A 22,063-nucleotide genomic window follows, 5' to 3' on the forward strand; every position below is an offset into this window, starting at 1 on the left:
ACTGATTAGAAAGGAAAACTTGCCCAAAATACCCTGGAAGGCTGCAAAAGAGCAGGAAAAACCCCAGTGACTCATTTGTGCCCATGCAGAGGCTGAAGTCTGAGCCCCAAGCTGGCATTTTCCAGCTTGTCATTGCAAAATTCTCAGGATGACCAAAGCCCCCCATGCCATACCCCGTACCAGATCCATCCCCAGCACTCATGGGGCAGTGCAGGACACCTCTGCTTCTGTGGGGCTGGGGGCTGTGCAACCACAGGGCACAGGAGCAGGGGATGGAGCCAGCACATGGTCTGGGGTCCTTCCACCTGCCTCCTGTCCCCTCAGAGTTCCCACCAGCAAAAGAATTGCCAATTTCTAGGCCAGGAAAGTAGCTCTGAGAGATGGAAACTGCCACAGACAAACTTTCATTTAGGCTAGATTATATGTCTGTTTTAAATGGGAAAACCCTTTAGCTCATCTCTTTGGGATGCTGAACAAGCAGGACCTGAAATCTTGTTTTGCTGGTGGCTGATTACTTGGAAGGGCAAAGACCACAGGAAGGTGGGTGGATGCTCCATTCCCCTCTGACGTGTGATTGTGTCCATGTTGGGAGTGGGTACAGGTGAGGTGATGAGGAGGTGCCCAGAGCTCATCACAGCAGTGAGATTTATGGCATTTTATTGCCATTTTTTAGCGTATTTTTCCAGCCACAGAAAATCTATGTGACTCTATGTTGTGTTTGAACCAGCTCAGACAGGGCTGCAATCACTGTCTGGTACCGGGGTGGTCTGACCCATCTCACGATGTTTTCAGCCTTTAATAATTTAGGATGAGAGATCTCAGACCTTCTGTCTGGGCTTTTGCTTCAGTGCTTGTTTTTCTAAGATTTCTTTTTCTCCCCCAGGCAAAACTCTTGCAGGGGATTGAGGCAGACGTTTTGCGGAGGGTCTCTCTCTTTTACGGGCAAAGAACCGCCTTAATTTGGCCGGCTCCAAAGTGCTTTTGAAAAACTTGAATCGCTGCACGCAGCGTGAAGTCTTGTTTGATTGTAGCAGCGAGAGCTGGCAGCGATTGTCCGTGCCCAAGCATGGATGAACATCCCTGCTCCGAAGCACTGGTGAGGGAGACAGCAGCTGGTCAAAACCAGCCTGGTTTGGGCCTGGAGGGGAAGGGGAACGGGGAGAATAGGGGAGAAGAAAGGGCTGCACTGGGACACGAGGGGGAGAGAGCAGTGAGCAGGCAGGTGGGAGTGATTTTGCCCCAGGGAAAGCTCTGCCCACCAAAGGCTGAGCGATGCTGCGTCCTGCAGCTGCAAGATGTCCTCTTTTTCCACACTGAACCCCTTCCTCCCTGCCCAGAATAAAACCCCCATTAGGCTCCTCTTTAGCAAAGGTTATCAAGTTTTGCAAAACTCCAGAGCTGGGAGGTCTGGGAGGTGCTAGGGTGGGTTTGCTGTGCAGCCTTCAGGCAGCCCCTCTGTGCATGTGCATTATGGAATCATCTTTAATGGCACGATCACATCCGAGTTTTTCACCTTTGCCTCGCTCAGCACAGCCGACGAACCTGCTCTGGGAATGATCTGCATTAATGTGAAGCTGTAAAAACTTGGAGCAAAGTCAATATAGAGCTGTGCTTTGAGCAGGGAAAGTGTCATTTAATGCTAAGCACTCTGAAAAATCACGTCTCAGCGTCTCAGATTTGGTGCATGTAAGGTAGTGGATGTTTTTTACATCACCGTGCCTGTGCCTTGGCTCCCCGTCTGTAAAATGGGGATGATAACAGGGAGATTGGGAACTTAATCACTTTATTTGTCGTGAAATACTGCTGCTTCTTGGAGTTGAGCAAAGCATAAGCAAGCCATGAGGAGCTGAGTAATTGTGCATGCAGAACAGCGCCTGGATAGAGTACAATAAAGTAGGAGCTATGTGTCCTCCAAGGAAGAGAAAACAAGATGCTGAGAAGCTGCAGATGTAGTTGTAGAGGGCTGAGAAGCTGCAGATGTACCTGGGGATGGGTTTTGGGGTGCCTAAACTGAGCTCTGGACTGTTTCAGGCATCCAGGGGCACCTGGCTGCAGCCTGGCACCATCACCTTTGGCATCTGGAGAGAGAAAACTCCTTCAGATAACCCTCTTGTATGTGGTCTTGGAGTCGACACCTTCATCAAAGGCATAATTGCCAGGTTGCCCTGGCTACCTTAATTCTCACATTCTCTTAAGTTTTGAGTATGTGACATTGCAACCTTTTTAATTTCCTTTATTATACCTTTTCTGTGTGCACAGACCAGTGAGTGCCTGTGCTGTGTGGCCGTGGCTCTGTTTGTGGGATGCCTGGTGGGCCTTGGTGTCTCACCAGCTTTGCAGTGCCCCTCGGAGCTTCTGGGGTGGCCGGGTGGGACACGATGCTTGGCAGTGCTCTTTCTCCTCCCAGCTGGTGTCCCCAGGTGTTAAGTGTGGGATTTCTGTCCCACTGAGAGCACTTGCTGTGCTCCAAACCCCTGGACCTTCCCATCCCTTCCCATGCTGCATTTTGCTGTTGAAGGAAATGCAACCTGCTGAGCCTGGGGTTGATTACAAGCCACGGTGAAGCGGGTGCTGACACATGTAATTTCCAGCACGCTTTACTGGCCGTGCTTTGCCATCCCTGTTGAGGCTCATGTGCTTTTTCCTAACCCTCCTGGCACTGAGGTTGCCTGGGAGACTGAGCCAGCACCGCCTGCATTTCCTTTGGCTCGTGCAGGGTTGAAACCACAATGACAATCTTCCCTGTAACATGAGAAAATGCTCTGAATTAACACTGTCTTGTTTAACTCATCCGTGACATCCTGGTCCTTCTCATGGCAGAGCTGTGCTGGCTCTGAGGGGGCTGCAAAAGGGTAGAGGGGGGGGGATCCTGGTGAACTCCAGCATCCCTTGGGATGTGCTTTCTGAGCTGGCTTTTATTCCAGTGAGCTTGTTTTTGCTTTGCTTTGCTTTGCTGTAATTAAATTCCTGGCCCTTCTGGTTGCCGAGTTGAGCTTCAAAACGCTCTGGCGGAGTGATGGTTTTATTGAACCTCCAGCAAATTACTGAAGCTTGGTAGGGAATTTTTCACACTTTCAACCTCAAGGTTTTTTGGGAGAGCGTTTTTGCAAGTGTTTATGATAGTACTGCCACAAGAAGTGAGACTACCCGGAAAATTTGTAGCAAGCAGCTCATCAGCTGTGGAATGTCAGCGTAGCTCCCGCTGAAATGCCTTCTCCAGCGTCACTCAAGTGAGGATGATTTCTCCCAGTTGAGGACCTGGATGATGGTTTTTCTTGAAGCCTTCCAGCACTATTACAGTGGCTGAAAAGTGGCTGTGGGTGTACCGGGCAGAAAATCACTTTTTTTTCTTTCATAAAATAATAAATCTGCTGCACGCACACCCATCTGCAGGGGCTGCGCTGGGAAGGCTGGCTGAAGATGGGAGCTTCAGTTTCCAAGCCAAAGTTTCAGACTGTGAAATCCCCTAATAAGGAGCTGCCACCACCTCGTGAGGTCCTTCAGTGCTGGGGCTGAAGATTAACCTTTCCAGAGCATCCCAGCTTGGTCAGTTTGAGGATGGACTTGCTTGGTTCATGGTTCAGTGCTGTGGGAGATGGTTGCTGTATTCACCACAGATGTGGATATTAGGAAGAAATTCTTCCCTGTGAGGGTGGTGAGGCCCTGGCACAGGTTGCACAGAGAAGCTGTGGCTGCCCCATCCCTGGAAGTGCTCAAGTCCAGGTTGGATGGGGCTTGGAGCAACCTGGGCTAGTGGAAGGTGTCCCTGCCCATGGCAGAGGGTGGAATGAGATGATTTATAAGGCCCCTTCCAGCCCAAACCATTGTGTGATTTTATGATCAAATGGTGTAGTGGGGGCAGGACGGGGCTGTAGAGAGAATGGTCTCTTGCTGCAGGCAGAATAAAAATGGAAAGGGTTTAAATTCCAGGAAAAAAACATATTCTGTTGCATTTAAATTGGGGACCCCTTTTCTCAGGTGATCATTTATTGCTCATTCATCATGATCTGGGTGTTTACTGGGTGGCCCCACAGTACAGAACAGCTGAGCCTGTGGTGCAGTCAGACCCATCTGGAATTGTTGTGTGAGTGTGGGAAGCGCTAAAAGCACTAAAAATAACTTGGAAGACATCTCCAGTTGGCCATCCAGCAACGGTGAGCACTTTTCATCTTGAGCTCTTTTTGCCTTGGCCGCCTTTGTTAAATGTGAGGAAAATAATCCCCAGTGTACAGAAGCTGTGGATTTAAATTAATGTTTGTGAGACACAGGGGGTCCTGAGAGGGGAAACCCCCTGAGGAAGGGGGGGCTCTGCAGTAGCTGAAGGCTCTGCAAGTGGCAGAGCTTCATCATGCCCTTTGCTGCTCGTGGGCCTTGTCTCTAGAAACTCATGAACTCAAACTCCCACTCTGATCCCTGTCCAAACCCAGCTCAAGGAGCAGATGGCACTGGCTTAGTCCCCAGCTCACATCCTTTTCTGTGTCCTTCTCAGCAATGGTGAACTTTGTAAGACACTGAAGTCTTTAACCATTAGCAGGCAATAAAAAGGGGCAGTGGAGTTGGATAACACCCACTAATCCCCTCCAGGATGAGCTGGAGAGAAGAGCCACTGCAAAGCTCCGGAGCTTACTCTGAGATGAGTGCTTTGGAGGCTTTGAGAATTGCATGGTGTTGGTATTTCATGAATAAATAACCCCCAGTGGAATTTTTCAGTGAATGTGCTTCATTAATGAGACCTGGAACAAAGAGGGAGAGTGGAGAAAAGTGTTTTTGAGAGAATCAAGGCGAGTGGGGGTGATGTGAGGTGGCACAGGGCTGGGTGAGGATGAGTGCCATGGTCTGCAGCTGTGCAGGGTCATGAAGGGAGCTCTGCTGTGCTGCACCATGCTGCACATTTGTGGCACGAGAAGTTGGTAGAAAATTGGAGTTTACTGATGCTGGGTGTGTAATCAGTGGGTTCTGGTGTGGAGGGCAGTGTGTTTCATTTATAACTATCATTTGGGTGTCTGTGTGCATCTTTGGGAAGGCTGGAGAGTTAAAGAGAATATGCATGTGTTCACAGATGTGCATGTACTTGTGGACAGAATCTGGCATCAGAAATTAGGTCACTCACTCCAAAATGCCTTTTTTGGCAGAACCTGGCATCTGCTTCGGGGTGGTGAGGAATTGCCCCTTCCTCTCAGTGCACCAGGTGCTGAGCTCTGCCTGCTCCCTGTGGTTTTGACACCTGGGTCCAGCTGGGGCCACCGGCAGCTTCCCCTGCCTCTGTGGTGTGCTCTGGGCACAGAGGGACTGCAGAGCTCATCTTCTCCCTCCTGCCCTGTCAGAACAGATCTGGGGCTTAGTCAGTGAAATCCAACACGGATAGATGGAGAACAAGAGGAAAGAGCTGTTCTTTTGCAGGCAGCTTGTTGCTGCAGGGAAAGTGATTCATCCATCAGGGTTGGTCTGATCTGGCACCCGGGCCGTGGTGGGGATGGCTGTCCCCAGCGGGCTCCGTGCAGTGGTGACCAGATGCTGCCACCGCTCCTCAAGTGTCCCCTGCCTTGTCAGCACTGCCTTCTCTCCAGGGCTGGCTCTGGGATTTGAGGAGTCCCATACAGCAGGCAGGGAGGGACAGGCAGGGGTCACTGCTGGAGCTGCACGAGTGGAAAGTCATCTGCTCCGAGCCACGTGTCACTGCAGGAGGCGGGTAATTAATGATTGTGCTTCACTCCCAAAATTAAAAGGAGCCACCAAGGGTACAGTGCCAAGGGCTTGACAGCGCCTGCCTGCAGTGGGCCTTCATCCTCCAGCCCCTCCAGAGGCAGACAAAAGCAAAGTTTGCTCCCAGATGCTCGGAGCAAGCCTCTCATGTGCTGACATCCCCCTGTCAGGGCTCTGTGTTGATGTGATGCTCCTCTAATCCAACGACAGCCACCAAGGAAACAATCCTGCTGATCAGCCTCCCTCCATCTGCCGGCAGCGCCGTCACCCCACTCCTCTCACAGGTGACACTCGAACACTTCCCTCTGGCTCTGCTGTCCAACCATCCAGCGAGGTTAATATTTTAATACTCTTAATGGCTCATTCCGGCTCGGCAGCCCCTGCCCGTGCTTTGTTGGGGGTCATCCATTATGCCTGCCGTGATTTCGGAGAACGGGTTTCCTGTTCTCATCCTCAGCCCTCCCGAGGGCAGAAGGTCGGTTTGTGCTTCCAAATTTTAATTAAAGCACGATGAGCTGCCCCTGGCAGCCCCAGCCCGGGAGCACGGCGCTGTGCGGGGTGAGCCAGTGTCTCCTGGCAGCACTACAGCTCTTGGGAGCACCCCCATCCAAGGACCCAGCCCAGGGTCTCCTTTCCACCACCCCAAGCAGCTGTAGCTCCTCACCTTCTCCCTCCAAGGACATGGGAGCTGCAGGAGGGCTGTTCTGTGGCCAAATGGAGGGAGGGTGGGAGCACAGTTCTCCTCACAGTCCACCCATGATGAGAGACCCCTTGAGAGAGCCAGATGGGGCTGAGCTTTCGGGGAGGGTGGTGGAGGAGTTGTCATGGTTTGTTGGGTTTGGTTTTTTAAAAATAATTTCCCCCTGCATTAATAAACAGTGTTTTTTGTTAGTAAATAAAATGCCCTTCCTCCCCCCCCCCATCTCTCCAGCAGAAATGTGTGCCCTGATCTAATATATTCTGCCTTTCTCACTCCCTCACTTCAGAGGAACTGCAGATCCTGGTGGGAACAGAGTGCTAATAGAAAACGGCCTCTAAAGATATTTGAAACATGACCAAGAAAGGACAGAGGGAGATTCAGCTCCAAATATGCTGGAAAATCTAGGAGATGGGCCAAGAGAGGGGGAATATCAGAAGCAGGATCATTAGGAGGGAAAAGTTAATTGGGAAGCATTAATTGGGGTGAGAGTGGGCAGCACAGACGTGAATTTGCAGTGATGCAGCCGGTGGCACCGTGGTGGGCACGGAGCTGCCCCGATGCTGGGGTAACTCCACCCTGACCCATGGCAGGGGAGAAGCTGCCCACTCCCTCCTTCCAAATGGGGACGTGCCAATTTACTGTTTCTTGGTGGTTTTATGGTATTTTCCTTGTTGAAAGCCCCAACTTCTGGAATCCTGTGATTCCCTTGAAATCCGGAATCTGCAAAATCATGACGTCAGGGCTTTATTTCTTTGGGTTTGCTCTCTGAGGAGTTTCTAGCCCTCAAGCTTGCAGTGAAAACCTCACTTATACCCTAAAGGCTCCAAAAAAACCAGAAAGCAGACGGCACGTTTAGGGAAAGGGGAAAAAAAACCCCAACAACAAGCAACAAACCCACCCAGCAATTGATTTATTTTTAAAATCTCATCATTTTGGTGCCAATTTCATTATATTCTTTTTTAATGCCTGACTCATGATTTTTCTGAGCGTTTGGTGTTGGCAGGGCTGTGTGCGTGAGTGTGACGGTGTGTGAGCTCAGGGGCCCTCTGCTGATAGATAACACAGGGCTGCTTCCAGACAGCCCTCGAGGGCTGATGAATATTCCTCCGGCGCTGTTTCATTGCCAAGCAGACGGTTTTCAAATTAACCCCCCCCCCAAAAAAAAAAAAAATGGGAGATTAGCGGCTCTGGGCATTGAGTCGTTGTGCTGATGGGTGAGCAGGGGAGATGCTCAAGGGGAATAAACCACCCTGTGACTCCCAGTGTTGCCTCAGGGAGTATTTTAAGGTCAGAGAGGTCAGTGTTTATTTGCAGCCTCCTGTGTGTAAAGATCTAATAAACAGCCTGTGCAGGTCAAGTCTGTCACCATCAGTGACTTGTTCTGTGACCTTGGGTACATCACTTTGTCTCTCTCCTGTCAGTGAGAGGGTGACAGGGTCTGTTGCCCAGGATGGGTTGTAGGTATTGGTTAATATATAAACTGTGCTTTGAAGATGAAAAATATCTTGGAGATGCTTAAAGCTCTTGACAAGCATCTGTGTTCCTTTTGCAGGAACCCAGCAGAAGGCGAAGTGCCTGAATGCTTTGTCACAGACAAAATCTGCTGTGTGTGCAGCTCGGAGAGGCAGGGCTGAGAGCTTCCCAAGGCTTCACATGGCCATGGAATTATTCCTAGGCACTTATGCTTCTTGCTTGCTTAAGAGAGGGGTGTCATGGCACGGCAGTGCCTGGGGCTTTGCACATCATGGGCTGGAGCAGAGCAGCAGAGCTGTGCCCTTCATCCCCTGGAGCAAAGCACGGGGATGAGCCTCCACATCCCAGCACACATGAAGCCAAGTTTCATGTGTCTTTCCAGCTTTGACAGTGTTCCTGGATGATGGATGGGGTTTGGATGCTTAGGGAAGCTTGGCCCAGCTCAGGAAGAGTTTTATGGTTTTGGATTTGCTGTTGTCTAGTGTAGGGCTGGATTCACACACAGCCCCAGCCTACTAATAAAGTGTCTCCCAGTTGCTAGTTTGCATAAAACTGATAGGTAGTATCCTTGAAACCCCGTAACTGGTTGATTCTGTGCAGGATGTCAGAGTTACGCAGCAGATTTATTATATATCATAATAACAAAGCCCTAATTTCCTTGGGAAGCTTCCCTTGGCTCGGTTTCGCTAATCAAAGCGCCGGGATTTTGCCAGAGCCTCTCCTTGTGGATGGCCCTGCCCCTGCCATGTGCTCCAGCTCCCTGCCAGCCCTAATGGTGCCTTTTCTCTCCAAGGGAAGAAGCGATGCTGTCCACCTACTTCGAAACCATCAATGACTTGCTCTCCTCCTTCGGGCCGGTCCGGGACTGTTCCCGCAACAACGGCGGCTGCACCCGCAACTTCAAGTGTGTTTCGGATCGCAAGGTGGACTCCACGGGCTGTGTGGTAGGTACTGAGCCTGCTGGGCCCCAGGGACAAGGCAGAGGGGGATATGACCTGCTCCCTTTAGGGGATGTGGCCAGGGGGATGTGTGTGCTGTTGGTGGACTTCCCCCACCGCTGGGGCCTTCGCAGTGAATCACAAATCCCTTTGGAACCTCAGGGAAGCAGCCCAGGGGCTCAGATGAGCGAAAGAAAAATCCTTGAGGCTGATGGTTGTTTTCCTGCTTGTCTACAAGCATAGGTGGGAAGCTGTCTTGCTTCTTCTCCTGCCTTGTGCTTCCCAGTGTGGAAGAAAGATGAAGCATCCATCCCCCCATCCTCTCCTCTCGGGGCCTCTCTGACACCCTCAGAGTTTTGATTTGTTTCTGAACATGCTCATGTCTTGCCAGACAATCTACTGAGTCACAGGTTTTGCAGTCCTCCCTCCAAAAGACCTCCTAGACCCTAAACCATTAGTTTTGAGCAGAGATTCTGGTCATAGAATCCTAGAATGGTTTGGGTTGGAAGGGACCTTAAAAATCTTGTTACAACCCCCTGCCATGGGCAGAGACACCTTCCACTAGACCAGGTTTCTCAGAGCCCTCTCCAACCTGGCCTTGAACACCTCCAGGGAGGTAGGAGGTGTTCCCAGCCACACTTGCACAGAGGGGTTTTGCTGTGCTTCAAGGTGGGAGCAGCAGAGCTCAGCACCTCACCCAGCTCTAACCCATCTCACCTTGACAGCAAAGTCACCTCTTCTCTGTGAGTGAAGCTTTGTGTGAGTCTGGTGTGACACAGAGACACAGGGCAGAGCCTTGGGAAGTGGAGGAAACCTGGAGCACCCCTTTTCCTCTGCCTGTTGTAGGAGTCCCTGCCTGCCAGGCAGCAGTGGTGACCCCTGAGGAGGTCAAGAGCTGTCACCCGCCCTGCCAGCCCCTCAAGCACGTGCCTGCTGCTCCAAAACCCCCCAAGAACCCTCTGTCCCTTCCCCTCGTCTCACTGCAGGCAGAGCCCCCTCACCCCATCCCTCCCATCTCAGCAGAGGCAGGAGTTAAGTGTCTCTTTATTTATTGAAGATGTTTGTACACGGCAGCTGGGAAAGGTCAGGCTGGAGCCGTGCTGTCCCGGGGGGAGGCGTTTTCATTATCCCCTTCTCCGGTTGCTTGTTAAGGCCATTTAGCACGACAGCCTGATGTGTCACCAGCAACGCCTGGTGCCATCTCCCCCTTCCCGCTCCTCTCCCTTTCCTCCTTTCTTTTCCCATTGTCATTATGTTTTCTGGGGAGTTTTCCCCCTTTTTCTGTGTTGCTCTGAATGCCAGCCTGCTTCCCAGGCACTGTCAGAAGCAATCGGGGCTCTGATCGCCCTGTGCTGCTGGGAAGAGATGCCTCTTTTAAAAAGTCAGGATATATTAAGATAAAAATTGTCAATAAATTACAGGCCTAGTGCTTGCCACGCTGGCATGCAGAGAGGCAGAAATGGAAAAACTGTGTCACTCCAGGAAAATATCCCCCCACTGTAATGCCTGACTTGAGGCTGTGTGCAAAGGGAATGGACTGTGTACACTGCAGGGAGAAAAGAGGAGCAGCAGGAACATTCTCCTGGAGTGCATCCACTCTCTGGAAGCTGTGGGTGGGAGGTTACACACAGAGACCACAGGAACCCCCATCCTACACATCACACCAGGCTCTTGGGTCTGTGCATCCCATGGGACAGGAGATGGCTGTGGAGATTCCCATCTCTCCCCACTTTACTCTTCGCCCCTTTTCCTCCCTACTGCAGGAGGATGAGGCTGCTCTGCCCTTTTCCACAGCTCCCAGTCATGGAGTAAACCCCCACCAGCTCTCCAGTCCCAGCTTGAGGACAGCAGAGCTGAGCTGCCCAGAGGAAGTGTGGAAGTGGCTGCTTCATCCCACCTCCATTCCCTGTCTCCCTGCTTCCCATCAGACTGACACAAGGGCACAGTGCTCCATCCAGCTCTCCCAAGCCAGTGCAATATTTTACAATCATCACCTGCTTGTAGGTCCCCCAGCAAAGAGCAAAGGCGTGGAGAGCACTGTCCCATGTTTCTGACTGTACTCCATGGCTGTTGTCCAGGGTAAAGCCTAACAGGGGGCTGGCAGCACTGCCCCCAGCCTTGGGTCATGCTCAGGGCACTGAGTGCGGTTTCAGGGGATGGGACTGGAGTCTCAGAGCTCACTGCAGCCCTGGCCTGTGAGATCGTGGCACCTTCTGCACTGTCCCTGCACTGGGTGATACATCCCCTCCTCATCCCAGTCCCGCTCACGGAGTGAGCTGGGCTTCCAGTGCAAGCAGGGGTGGGGTCATGTGCTGCAAATTTGCAGGGATGTCAGTTAGTTTTGAAGCTGAACTTCTGTGAACTCAATTTGCCAATTTGGTAAGTGCTATGGGCAATATTGGGATGTAATTTAATTAAGCTCTCCCCTTTTTATAGAGTTCAGGGAGCATTTGAGTACTAATTTTAGCACTAGGTCTGCTCCAGCTTTACTCTGGACGCAGTTTCACAAATCATGACATGTTGTTAATCTTTACCAGTCAACAGTTTATTAATTTGCTGAGGACCACAGAAGTATATAATCAGTGGTTCATCAATCAAGGCTAAATCCAACAAATGTTCCAGGCAGGTACTAAGCATAAAATATACATGCAGCCTTGTAAGCAATTAATACACCACAGAGCTGGAGCCGAGCGGCTCAACCAGGGAGCAGCACAAATCTCCAAGATTTCTTACTCCTTTTATATATAATCATCATCTGTTACCAGTTCCTTCATGCCCTTAATACAGCTTCCAGTAATTCTGCGAGGACTGGGATGCATTTATCTCCGGGTTTTTAGTGGCGTGGGCTCTGCCATTACCTAATTGTTTGGTCTTAAAAGGTCTCGGTTGAAATGTCGAGGGCGGATTGCTCGCAGCTCATCTGGCTGAGCAAAGTCTCCTTGGGCTGAGGAAGGAGAAAGCAGGATGTTGCTTTGCTCACTTAAAATCCTGCGTTCAAGGTGTCACCTGGAAGACCCCACAGGCTCTCCAGGGAGGTCCCCACTGGGAAGGGTGGCAGCTCCCCTGCTGCCATCCTCCACTTCCCATGGGACTGTTTTTCCCCCCTCATCTCACGGTTTTCTGTTAGTTTTACGTGTACCCAGTAGATGGCATGAGTGCATAAAGGGTTTCTGCAGTTCTTTTCTTGTCGGAGGCCTTTTATTTCGGTAATTTAAATCATAGAATCATTGAATAGTTTGGGTTGGAAGGGACTTTAAAGATCATTTACTTCTAACCCCCTCACACGCCATGGGCGGGGATGCCACCCACTAGATCAGGTTGCTGAAGTATGAGTTGTAACCTTGGTAAGACCTTGGCATCACCAACTGGAGCCTTGCCATTGAGCCCTAACATAACCAAACAATCCCCAAGCTCTAGAAGACCTATTTCCATGCTGCTTTTCCTTGTTGCATCCTAGAATTACTGTTGGATCTGTGGAAGCTACGGGCATTGCCCAAGAAAATAAAATCCCAGTGAGCTTCTCTGAATCTGGTAGCTCTGCAAGTCCAGTGTCTGTTCCATACAGTCTTGCAGGGATCACAGCAAACCAGGAGAAACTGTGCTGGAGGAATAAGTGAGATTGTTGCCTGTAAAGGACTGTGTGTTGTTTATCCCTTTTACTGGCACGGTGGTAGCTGTGCAGCCTCCAGGGAGGATGCAGAAGGAGGGGGAAGTGCTTGACACTCAGGTGTTGGTGATTTGTAATTTGAGATGAAAACCTGAGAATTGGCCCTGAGAGACTGAAGGAAACACCTGCATCATGGCTTAAATTCAGGGTTTCCCCACCTGTCTCTCAGCTCGGTTTTGCTCACTGGTGCCAGTCTTCTTGTCCACCCAAAGAGAAGGGGGGTCACTTGCATCTGCTGCCCCATGGCCTTGTGCATTTCTAAGCCCGGAAAGGCAGGGTGGAAGCCCCAGGAAAATAAGAGGGCTGAAGGGTTTTTTCCCCTGAGGAAAGGAAGCTTTGGCTTTAGCACATGAGCTGGGTGAGGAGGTGGTCAGTTCTCTCCCGGTGCACGTTGGGTGTCCTCAGCATCACTGTGGGAGGAGGCAGCAGCATCTACAGGTGTGCAGGGAAGGTGTGTGTCTGAGCCCCATGGTGCCTCTCAGGATGAGGTCTCGTCACTGTGAGGATGACCTGGAGAAGCAGGAGGGCAGGAGCTGCCCAGCTGGGGGTGAGGAAGGCAGCTCGGGGTCCTGTGCCAAGGCAGTGGCAGAACTAGCCCCTTGTTTCCTTGTGGCATGAGTGGCTTTTCTGGGACAGGTGGTGTGGTCTGATGGTTCTGCGACATCTGTGGTGCCTGCAGATGCTGGTGAGTTAGTTCTTTAAGTCAGATGAGAGTGCCACAGAGGCCAGGGCTGTTGCAGGTGGGTGTGGAAGGGCTCATAGCATTGCTGTGCTCCAGGATCCATCCCACCTCGGGAGAGGTGCCGGCAAGAGGTAGGAGAGTCTGCCCAGCCCAGGTGGTGGGTGCTGCTGTTCTGCACAGATGTGAAATCCTGCTGATCTCCTCTCTCACAGGCTCAGGTTCCTCTGGCAGAGATTTATTTCTAATTTGAGCGAGAAAAAAGTATAGTTTGCCTCCAAGGACGATGTGAGCTGTTCCTTCCCATGGTGACGGGGTCAGCCTGCCAGGCAGGAGGGATTTTGCCTGGCTCAGCAGGAAGAGCATCTACCAGAGAGCCACTTAATGAAGTTGTGGCCCAGGGTGACACCAGTGCTGTGTTGGTCCCAGCCTTTTTAGACACAGAAGGAAGAGAAATTTGGCATAGTCCACACAGGTGTATAAGCCTTAGCACAGCCTGTGTGGAGCTAATCCTTCTCTTGCTCTCTTCCACATCAGAATGCTGGGCTGTTTCTCAGCTGCTGAGGAGCAGGGCAGAGAAGTGGCTTAATTTAGGAGTGTAACCGTTTCGGGGAGAAATGGGATTAGAAGTGAAGGATCAGGGCAGGTGCTGCTGCTCTGGTCTCTTCCTTCCAGCCTTCCAGCCAGGGGTGGTTTGAGAACCATGGGGAGATGCTTTGAAATGATGTGGGTGATGCTGAGAACTTTTGTTGTGGGGAAGTGGCACATTTGGCACTTTCAACCCAAAACAAAATGCTGTGCAGAAATCCCTCACACATGTGAAAATTCCAGAATATTTTGGTTCAAAACATTTCCCTTCTATGAAGGAGGGGGAAACATTTAATTTCAACATTATCATCTGGAGCTTTATGTTTTACATTGCTTTATCCCGGTGTACAGCCTGAAACAAAAACAAAATTAGGCAATGGAAACCAAAACATTTCAACCTTGTCGAAATTAAATGCTCTCCTAATTTCCCAATGAGTTTTGAGATGTAATTGATGGAATCCCACAAAGCACTTAAGCTTCATCAAATCTGCATTTTTCTGACAGACAATTGTTCGTGGAAAAATAAAAACTCATTCGTCCCTGCCTTGTGAGGCACCTAGCTAATTATGGCAGAGATGCACACACCAGGGAGGGAGATGAGGAGGAAACCAGTCTCTTCTAATCTTTTTAAAATTTTTCCTGGCTCCCTGGAGCAGGAGAGATTCCTTATGCACGTTGTGGTTGGAAGCAGAAGCCCCCCTGAGCTCAACAGCAAGCCCCCCTCCAAGGAGCCTACGGGTTTGGATTTATCTCAATTATCCAGGTAAAAAACCTGTGTTTAAAATGGGATTTGAGGAGGGGAGAGGAGGAAAGGGTGGCAGAGGCTGTTGGGGTTGGTACTGGCAGCGGGTGGGAGCCACCACCCACCTACCTTTGCTTTCAGTGCTGCAAAGGGGGTTTGCACCATGTGGGCAAGTGGTTGAATTTAAAAGCAGGTAGAATAGCTCAGGAAGCACCAAGCTGGGCTGGAAGTCTCTGCCTGCATGGGGAAGACGTGCTTTGGGGGATAAAAGCCCCGTTTTCTCCAGTGTTGGCTTTTTCAGAGGCATTCTTGAGGGCCTGGCTGGCACCAGCCTTTGTCCCTCTGCTCCCCAGCAGACTGGGGTGCTTTGTGTGTTGTGGTTGCAGCTGGACTGGGGCTTTGGGATTGGGTCAGGTTATAGGATTTGGTGTGTAGTGTTGTGGCTGGGCTGTACCCTGGATGTCAGATGGGGCAAGGGTTGTATTTCTGGTTTCCTGGAGGTCTTTGGAGGTGTCAGCCTCTCTGTGGCTAGGAAGGGAAATGTCCCAATGGGCAGGAGATGCTAGAACACCTGAAAATTAGCAGTCAGTGACTTGTGGAAGGGTTTCCATTGGCCTGATTTCCTTGCTCCAGGAGCTTTGAACACTTCTATCTGTGTGCATGGCATCCCACCAGCTGCTTCAAACAAATCCATCCCACTCAGAACTGAGATGCAGACATACACATAGGGACTTTCCCAGAAGGGTCCCTGGGAGCTGTGTGCTGGCCAGAGGCAAGGAGACACTGCCTTATTACCCAGAGCTTTGGTCTCCCCCACGGATCCCCCATCCCTCTGTCACAGGAGGACCAGGCTGAGGAACACAAGCTATCGCAGCGTGTGCTCAGGAGCCTGGAAGACAGATGGGTTTGATTTTTCTAAGGCTAAAGTAATGATTGATGATCTTTAAAGGGAAAAAGAAGCAGGGGAAAAGGAGGGGGGGGGGGGAAGAGTGGGAAGATAATGACTGTTATTTCAGAAAACTGTTGTAATGTTTCCCTCTGGGAAGGACATTCCCCCGCAGTGGGGTGTCGGAAGGGGTCTGTCTGGGGGTGGCAAGGACAACGCTGCCCCGAGGAGGTGAGGCAGGGGTAGCACTGGAGAGTGCTTTAGCAACTAGCTTTTGGCCACATTTGATCAAAATATGGGGAGAGGAGGGATAAATCTCACCCACAGAGACTGGGCAGTGTATAGCCACGCTCTGTCCTGCTGCTGCTGAGGAGCGTTGCTTGGTGGGGGCCTCCTGGGCCAAGATGGTGAAGACAGAATAAGCTAGAATTGTCCAAATATATATATATATATATATCTATCACAGGATCAAAGAATATGCTGAGATGGACACAGAGGGGTTTACTGCACTTGTATCATTTCTAAGCACCAAAAAGCAAATAAATACATGCCAGTGTGTAGTCAGGAGCTCATTAAAATGCTGGCACTTGGTTGTACCTCGGCAGTGCCTCGGATTAATGTTTTTGTCTCATGCTGAGGAGGTTCCTCGGTGAGGAGCGAGGATGCCTTGGCACAAAGGGGGTCATTAGGGCGTTTGGACATGGCACTTGGTGCTCTGTGACACTGGGCCACCAGTTGTTTCTGCAGCCTCAGGCTGGTGGTGCTGCAGCTGCACGGGGCTGGAGTCCTGGATTTCACCTCTGGATGCATCCAGGCGTGACCATGTGGTACCTGGAGCAGCTCTGGGAGCAGGGTTTGGTGGCAGCTTCTCTGTGTAATTCTAAGAGCCAGGGGGGATTAAGATTCATCTGTGCCCAGAGCATCACCTCTGGCACCCTGGCACAGAAGTTTCTGACAAGAAGGCTGCTGTTGTTGAGAAAACAGAGTGGAATAACAAAAAGGGCAGTTTACTCTCTACAGAAACACTTTATTAAATATTCTGGGTTTTTTAAACTTAATAATGGAAGTGAGGAGCTGAGCTGAGCAGCTCTGGCAGGCAGCTCAGATGGAGAGCTGGTGTGCTCTCGTCTGGGGGATCTGTGTCAGTAATGATTTTACTTCCAGTGACCCCCTCGCCCGTCTTGCTGCTAATGAGCTTTGTAACATGAGCATGGTCTTGTCCAGATATTTATTTTCCTAAGGCACAACCTTGTGCAGGTTCTGTCACGTGCTTGCATTCTTTCCTGAAGATGATCCTCCTCCTGTTGTGTTTGTTCTGGGCATGCTGAGGACGGTGGTGGGCAGAGGAGCCCAGTCCTGGTGGCAGGAGGCAATGTGGTGCCACATGCTGTGATGGGGGGACAGCAATGGGCACAGGTATCCCATGTCATTCCAGACCACAGCCCTGTGTAGCAGAGAGGCTGGATCTGGTGTATTCCCAGGGGCGGCTGCAGGCATGTGGCAGCAGGTCCTGCCAGATCTGCCACTCCATGTCACCTTGGAGATGTCATTTAAAAGGGAAAAAAGCATGTTTCTCAAAAAAAACCCAGATAAAAATAGCACTTCTTATTCAGCACATCCATTCCCTGTGTGTACTCAGAATTCATTTGCTGACTGCAGTCACAGGAATAAGGACCTGGATGCTCTGCCTGGCATGGATGGGAGGGAATGGGGCTGTTGCCTGGCTGTGCCATCACCAAACCACGTGGAGCTGCTGGTGATTCCTTCTCCTGCTCCACTGGCAGCAGCAGGGTCGGGGCCTTGGAGCTGTGGGTCACATTTAGCCTGCAGGATCTGTGTTGTCAGTGCTAGTGCACAGCACGACGACAAACTAAGTTTTCTTTCCCAATGCCAAGAGCAATTTTCAGGGCTGTCTGTTGTCGCAGAGAAATCAGTTCAATTCTGCATAGACGGAGTGGATTTGCAAGGCAGTGGAATTACATTTGTGTGGTAACAGCTTCTCCTTGGCATTTCAGAGCAGACCATGAGCTGGAATCTCTCCCTATATCTCTGTTCCTCTCTGTAGGATGGATTAAGTAGCAGACCTTCTTCCCAAGCTCTGAGATATTTTTGCTGGCCAGATCTATGGATGAAAGATGGGCTGGGAATTGGAAGTGAACCCAAGCAGTGTGGGTCTAACAGGGTAAACCACAAACAGCTTTTTCTTTTGAATTGCTGGCTAACAGTGTGTAGGATCCATCCTGTATCCCGATGAGGGGCATGCACAAGTAGATGACCAGAACCTGCTGGGGCACCACGTCTTGCCAGCTTTCCTCCCACCAGGGAGGGACATGCCACCCCTGATCGCCCAGACAGAACTATTGACAGAGTTACTTATTGATTTTCTAATCATTTTCCAACACAGCCCCCCGTCCTGTGTCACTGCCAAGGCAGATCGCAAATTGAACTGCAGCTAAATTGATGGGGGATCGATTTAAACTCACCATAATTATTGGTTCTCTGCTGCCCAAGCCAGGCAAATCAATGTCAGCAAGAACAGATGTGCTCCTTTACAAAAGCTCAGCGAACATAAGGTGAGTGCTGATTTTGTAAGGCCAACCAGGAGCCTGAACTGACTCCCAGCACAGCCCAGGGAGTCAGGCTTAGCAGAAACCAGCTTCTTCCTGGGTCATTTCTGACTCCTGTGAGCAAGCACATAGTTGCACCCAAATGGGCTTTGGTTTTGCCCTACTCTGATCTGTTGGTGGGATCTTGATGGGAGATCCTCCACTCCAGAGGCAGGGAGATCTGTTAAAAAGCTTTATTAGTGCAGAGAAGCTGTGGCTGCCCCATCCCTGGAAGTGTTCAAGGCCAAATTGGACAGGGCTTTGAGCAACTTGGCCTTGTGGGTGCCATTCCTGCCCATGGCAGAGGAGTTGGAACCAGATGATTTATAAGGTCCCTTCCAACTCAAACCATTCTGTGATTTATTGTACCCACAACTGCCCCCTTCACCTGTTCATCTGTGCAAACCCCTCTGTGCAGGGGGTGCTGTTGCCTCTCCTGTTGGTTTTGCAAGCTGGTACTGGTTGCTGAGCTTGTTGGATCCCCTGGTTTGCTGTCCCTGGCATCTTTGTATTCCCCAGCCCCACAGTGCAGGGACACATCCTGTATTTGTGTGTTGGCTCCCACAACTTTCTGTCCGTGGAGAGCTTTGTGCTGTGGCACAGAGCTGGCTGGAGAGCTGGGTCTGCTCAGAGCCGGGGGGGATGTGGAGGGGAGAAGGTGCTTTCTTTTGCAAATGTTGTGCTGAGCTATTTGCCTGCTCTAATTAATGTGTATTAGGATGCTTAATTACAAGCTGAAAGGAAACATGTTTTGTGGTGGTTGAAAGCCAAAACCGGAGGAATATCCCAAGGGTGGCCTCGAGCAGAGCAAGGCTAAGGGAGGGAGGGCTTTGGTGACCCACTAACCGAGTCCCAGGGAAAGAGCCATCTTCTTCCTCTGTGGGCTGGGGAAGATGCTGAGCTCAGCACATGGATCAGTGCCAAGGCGAGAACTCAAAGTGACAGCTCAGAAAAGCCGTGGCTGATCCTCTGGCTGTGGTCCTGCAGCTCCTGCTGACTTACAGTCCCATCCAGTTGCCTTCAGCACCCTGGAAGGTCCCTTGGGAGCTTCAGGGTGCTTGGGCAGAGCCCTGGACCCCCCCAGTCCCTGTCAATGTGAAAAGAGCAGCAGAGACGTGGATGTGGTGCCGTGGAGCAGAAGATGCTGTTGCAGTCAGCCCTCCGTGTCCTCCAGGGAGACGCCTCCTCTCTGCCAATTTACACAACCCTGCTTCTTACAGCAAGGCCAGCAGACACAGAGGAGACCACAGGAGAGAAGTGTTGTATCTGCAGATTCACAGACACTCTTATCCTGGTCCTATTTCCCAGGCAGTGAAAAGCACAGATTGTTCTAAGTGTCCTCTCCTCCTCCTCCATCATTCTGTATGTGCAGCTGGAAAGCTTCATGCTCCCCTGTCTTCTGCTGCTTCCTGCCTGGTCAGGGCTACTGATTCCTAAACTGTGTCTTTGGGACCCTGACTGCTCTGCAGAGATGGGCAGCATCCTATTCCAGAGCCTTTTACTGCCAAGATCCTTTGGTTGGAAAAGCCTTGTGCCTTCCCTTCCCACCTTACCTGTTGTCCCCAGGGAAGGTGCTGAGGTTTGCAATGTCCACCTGAGCTTCAGAGCTGAGGGCATGGGAGGCATTGTGGGGTCTGAGGGATGACTGGCACAGAGGTCAAGACATCACAGTTGCTGCAGACAGGGCAGAAGCAGCTTTGGTGCTGCTGCCATAAGAAAATGTCACAGGATTTGTAGGAGGCGGAGAGAAATGGCTCATCTACAAGAAAGATGGGGACGAACTTTTTAGCAGGATAGGGCAAGGGGTGATGATTTTAAACTGAAGGAGGATAGGCTTAAAATAGATATTAGGATGAAATTCTTCCCTGTGAGGGTGGTGAGGCCCTGGCACAGCTTGCCCAGGGAATCTGTGGCTGCCCCATCCCTGGAAGTGTCCAAGGGCAGGTTGGATGGGGCTTGGAGCAACCTGAGGTAGTGGAAGGTGTCCCTGCCCATGGCAGGGGGTGGGATGAGATGAGCTTTAAGGTCCCTTCCAGTCTGAAAAATTCAAGGACTCTGATTGCTCAGGGTGGGCCAGGACTCCTTAAAGCCCCTTTCTGCTGTCCCCCATGGGCAGTTTGCTTCTTGAGTAGCCAAGATTAACTGTGGTTCAGCAGCCCATCTCCTGTCAGGAACCTGCCTGTATTGGTGAGCACAGGGTCCAGGGTTTCCTGAAGTTTTATTAATATATACAGCATTTTGCTCACATGGAAAATTGATTTTCTTTTTTAAGCACGAAGTATAGAGGTTTTATAACCTTTCTTCTGCTTGACAGAGGACATTTATAACCTGCCTTCATCACTACCTATGCAAGCTCCAGTCTAACTCATCTTCAAGAAATTCCATAATGCATTTTTAATTGTGAGCTGCTCCTAGACAAGATTTATGTATTTTTTCAAGGACTGGCCTTTTTGTTGTTGTTTGTGTGCGTGTGTGTTTGGCAAAAAGGGATAAATAATGCAGGTGGAATAGTGCTTTAATCTGGATGACAATTTATCGATGGCATTTGCCACCCACTTGCTTTTTTTCTTTTGGGGCAAGAAAAACAAGCCGGGGAACTGGAATTAAAAACTAGAGCCAGATCTCCAGGTTATGTGACTTGGCATGGTTGCCTTGGCTGTAGAAAACTGATGAGCCTGGGATGCCATCCTGGCTGCCCCCAGTCCCGCTCTGCCATGTGGGGTCCTGCCCACAGCAGGCAGCAAGATCCTTTTGAAGATAATGCCAAGGCCACACTTGCTGGCCTGCCTGGCGTGGGTTGAGAACATTTTCTGGGTCCTTCCTGAGCACTGAGGTGGTTTTCAGAGTTGGTCACAGGTGTTGAGGTGTTTTTTCTGGGTTGCACTGGACCCCTCTGCATCTCAGAGGAGCAGGTAACAAACCCAGAGGGTTGTCACACTGTGCTTTGCCCCATGCTGGCCTGAGGCTTCATGGCTGTGTAACTTCACTGCCTCAGGGATTCACCCTCCTCTGGAGGGAGGATGGGGAGCAAGGCTTTGGCAGCAACCAAGTCCTTGCCCCATGGTCCTTGCCCCTTTCCCAAAGGCTGTGCAAGGTGATGCAGGGCCCCTGGGGCTGCCCCATCCATCACTCAGGACAAACTCATCTCCTTTAGGTGTAAACTGAGTTCAGCAGCACTGGCTCTTGGATGGGCTGTGTTCTGGGAGGGCACCTACCAGGCAGGGGCTCCAGCGTAGGTGAGGACCCACGGGTGACCTTGCCTTGTCCCTCTCTTGCTGCAGTGCCCCGAGGACCTCCGACCCATGAAGGATGGCACCGGTTGCTATGACTACTCCAAAGGGATCGACTGCTCAGATGGCTTCAACGGGGGCTGTGAGCAGCTCTGTCTCCAGCAGACCCTCCCTCTGCCCCACGACCCCTCGTCCAGCACCATCTTCATGTTCTGTGGGTGAGTCCCCTCCTAAGCTCCTGCTTCTCCCACTAGCAGATAAATAACCTCTTCTCCATCCCTGCCAACCTTCCTGTGCCACCCATCCCAACCCAGCATGCCCAGCAGCGGAGCTGGGCATCCAAGAAAAAGGCTGTTTATGGAGCTGAATTCCAGCAGGGAATAAAGGCACCTGGTTTGCCTGTGGGCAGGAGTGTATGGAAGTGTGAGGAGCAGTTTGAGCAGATGCACCTTCCTCCTCTCCCCCACTGTGTGATGGTACAGTTTGATCTGTGACTCACCGTGAAGGGACCCAAAAATTATACATTGTGTGTTGGAGGGGGAAGATGGAGGATTTGTTTAAAAAACACTACTTAAATTTATTATTTTTTTCCTCCTCTGTGCCTCTCTTAAAATAGAGTTTCATCCCTGATTTTGGCCGGGATCCTATAATCCTACACAATTTAGCATTTTCTCTCAGGAAGATCTCCCTGGCTGCAGTGTGCTCTAAAAGGAGCTCAGTGATTATCTGGCTTTATGCTTCACAGCTGCAGCCATCCATTGCCCACCCTGGCTCTGCTGGCTGCATCCCATGGCTGGTTAACACATTCAGGCACACCCAGGGCCCTTCACGTCCCATTGGGAAGGATTAGG

At 50.9% G+C, this 22,063-nt stretch overlaps 1 protein-coding gene across 1 annotated transcript in view; it reads left to right on the plus strand.

Annotated features, from left to right (window-relative positions):
* ASTN2 (astrotactin 2) overlaps positions 1-22,063 on the plus strand; it is a 324,150-nt gene that overhangs the window by 164,320 nt on the left and 137,767 nt on the right. The window contains exons 11-12 of the mRNA XM_064677101.1: positions 8,670-8,820; positions 21,264-21,430. Coding sequence (XP_064533171.1) covers positions 8,670-8,820; positions 21,264-21,430 — 318 coding nt within the window. The remainder of the gene's footprint in view (positions 1-8,669; positions 8,821-21,263; positions 21,431-22,063) is intronic.

The sequence above is a fragment of the Pseudopipra pipra genome, chromosome 20 (genome assembly GCF_036250125.1).
Source record: "Pseudopipra pipra isolate bDixPip1 chromosome 20, bDixPip1.hap1, whole genome shotgun sequence".
NCBI lineage: Eukaryota > Metazoa > Chordata > Aves > Passeriformes > Pipridae > Pseudopipra > Pseudopipra pipra.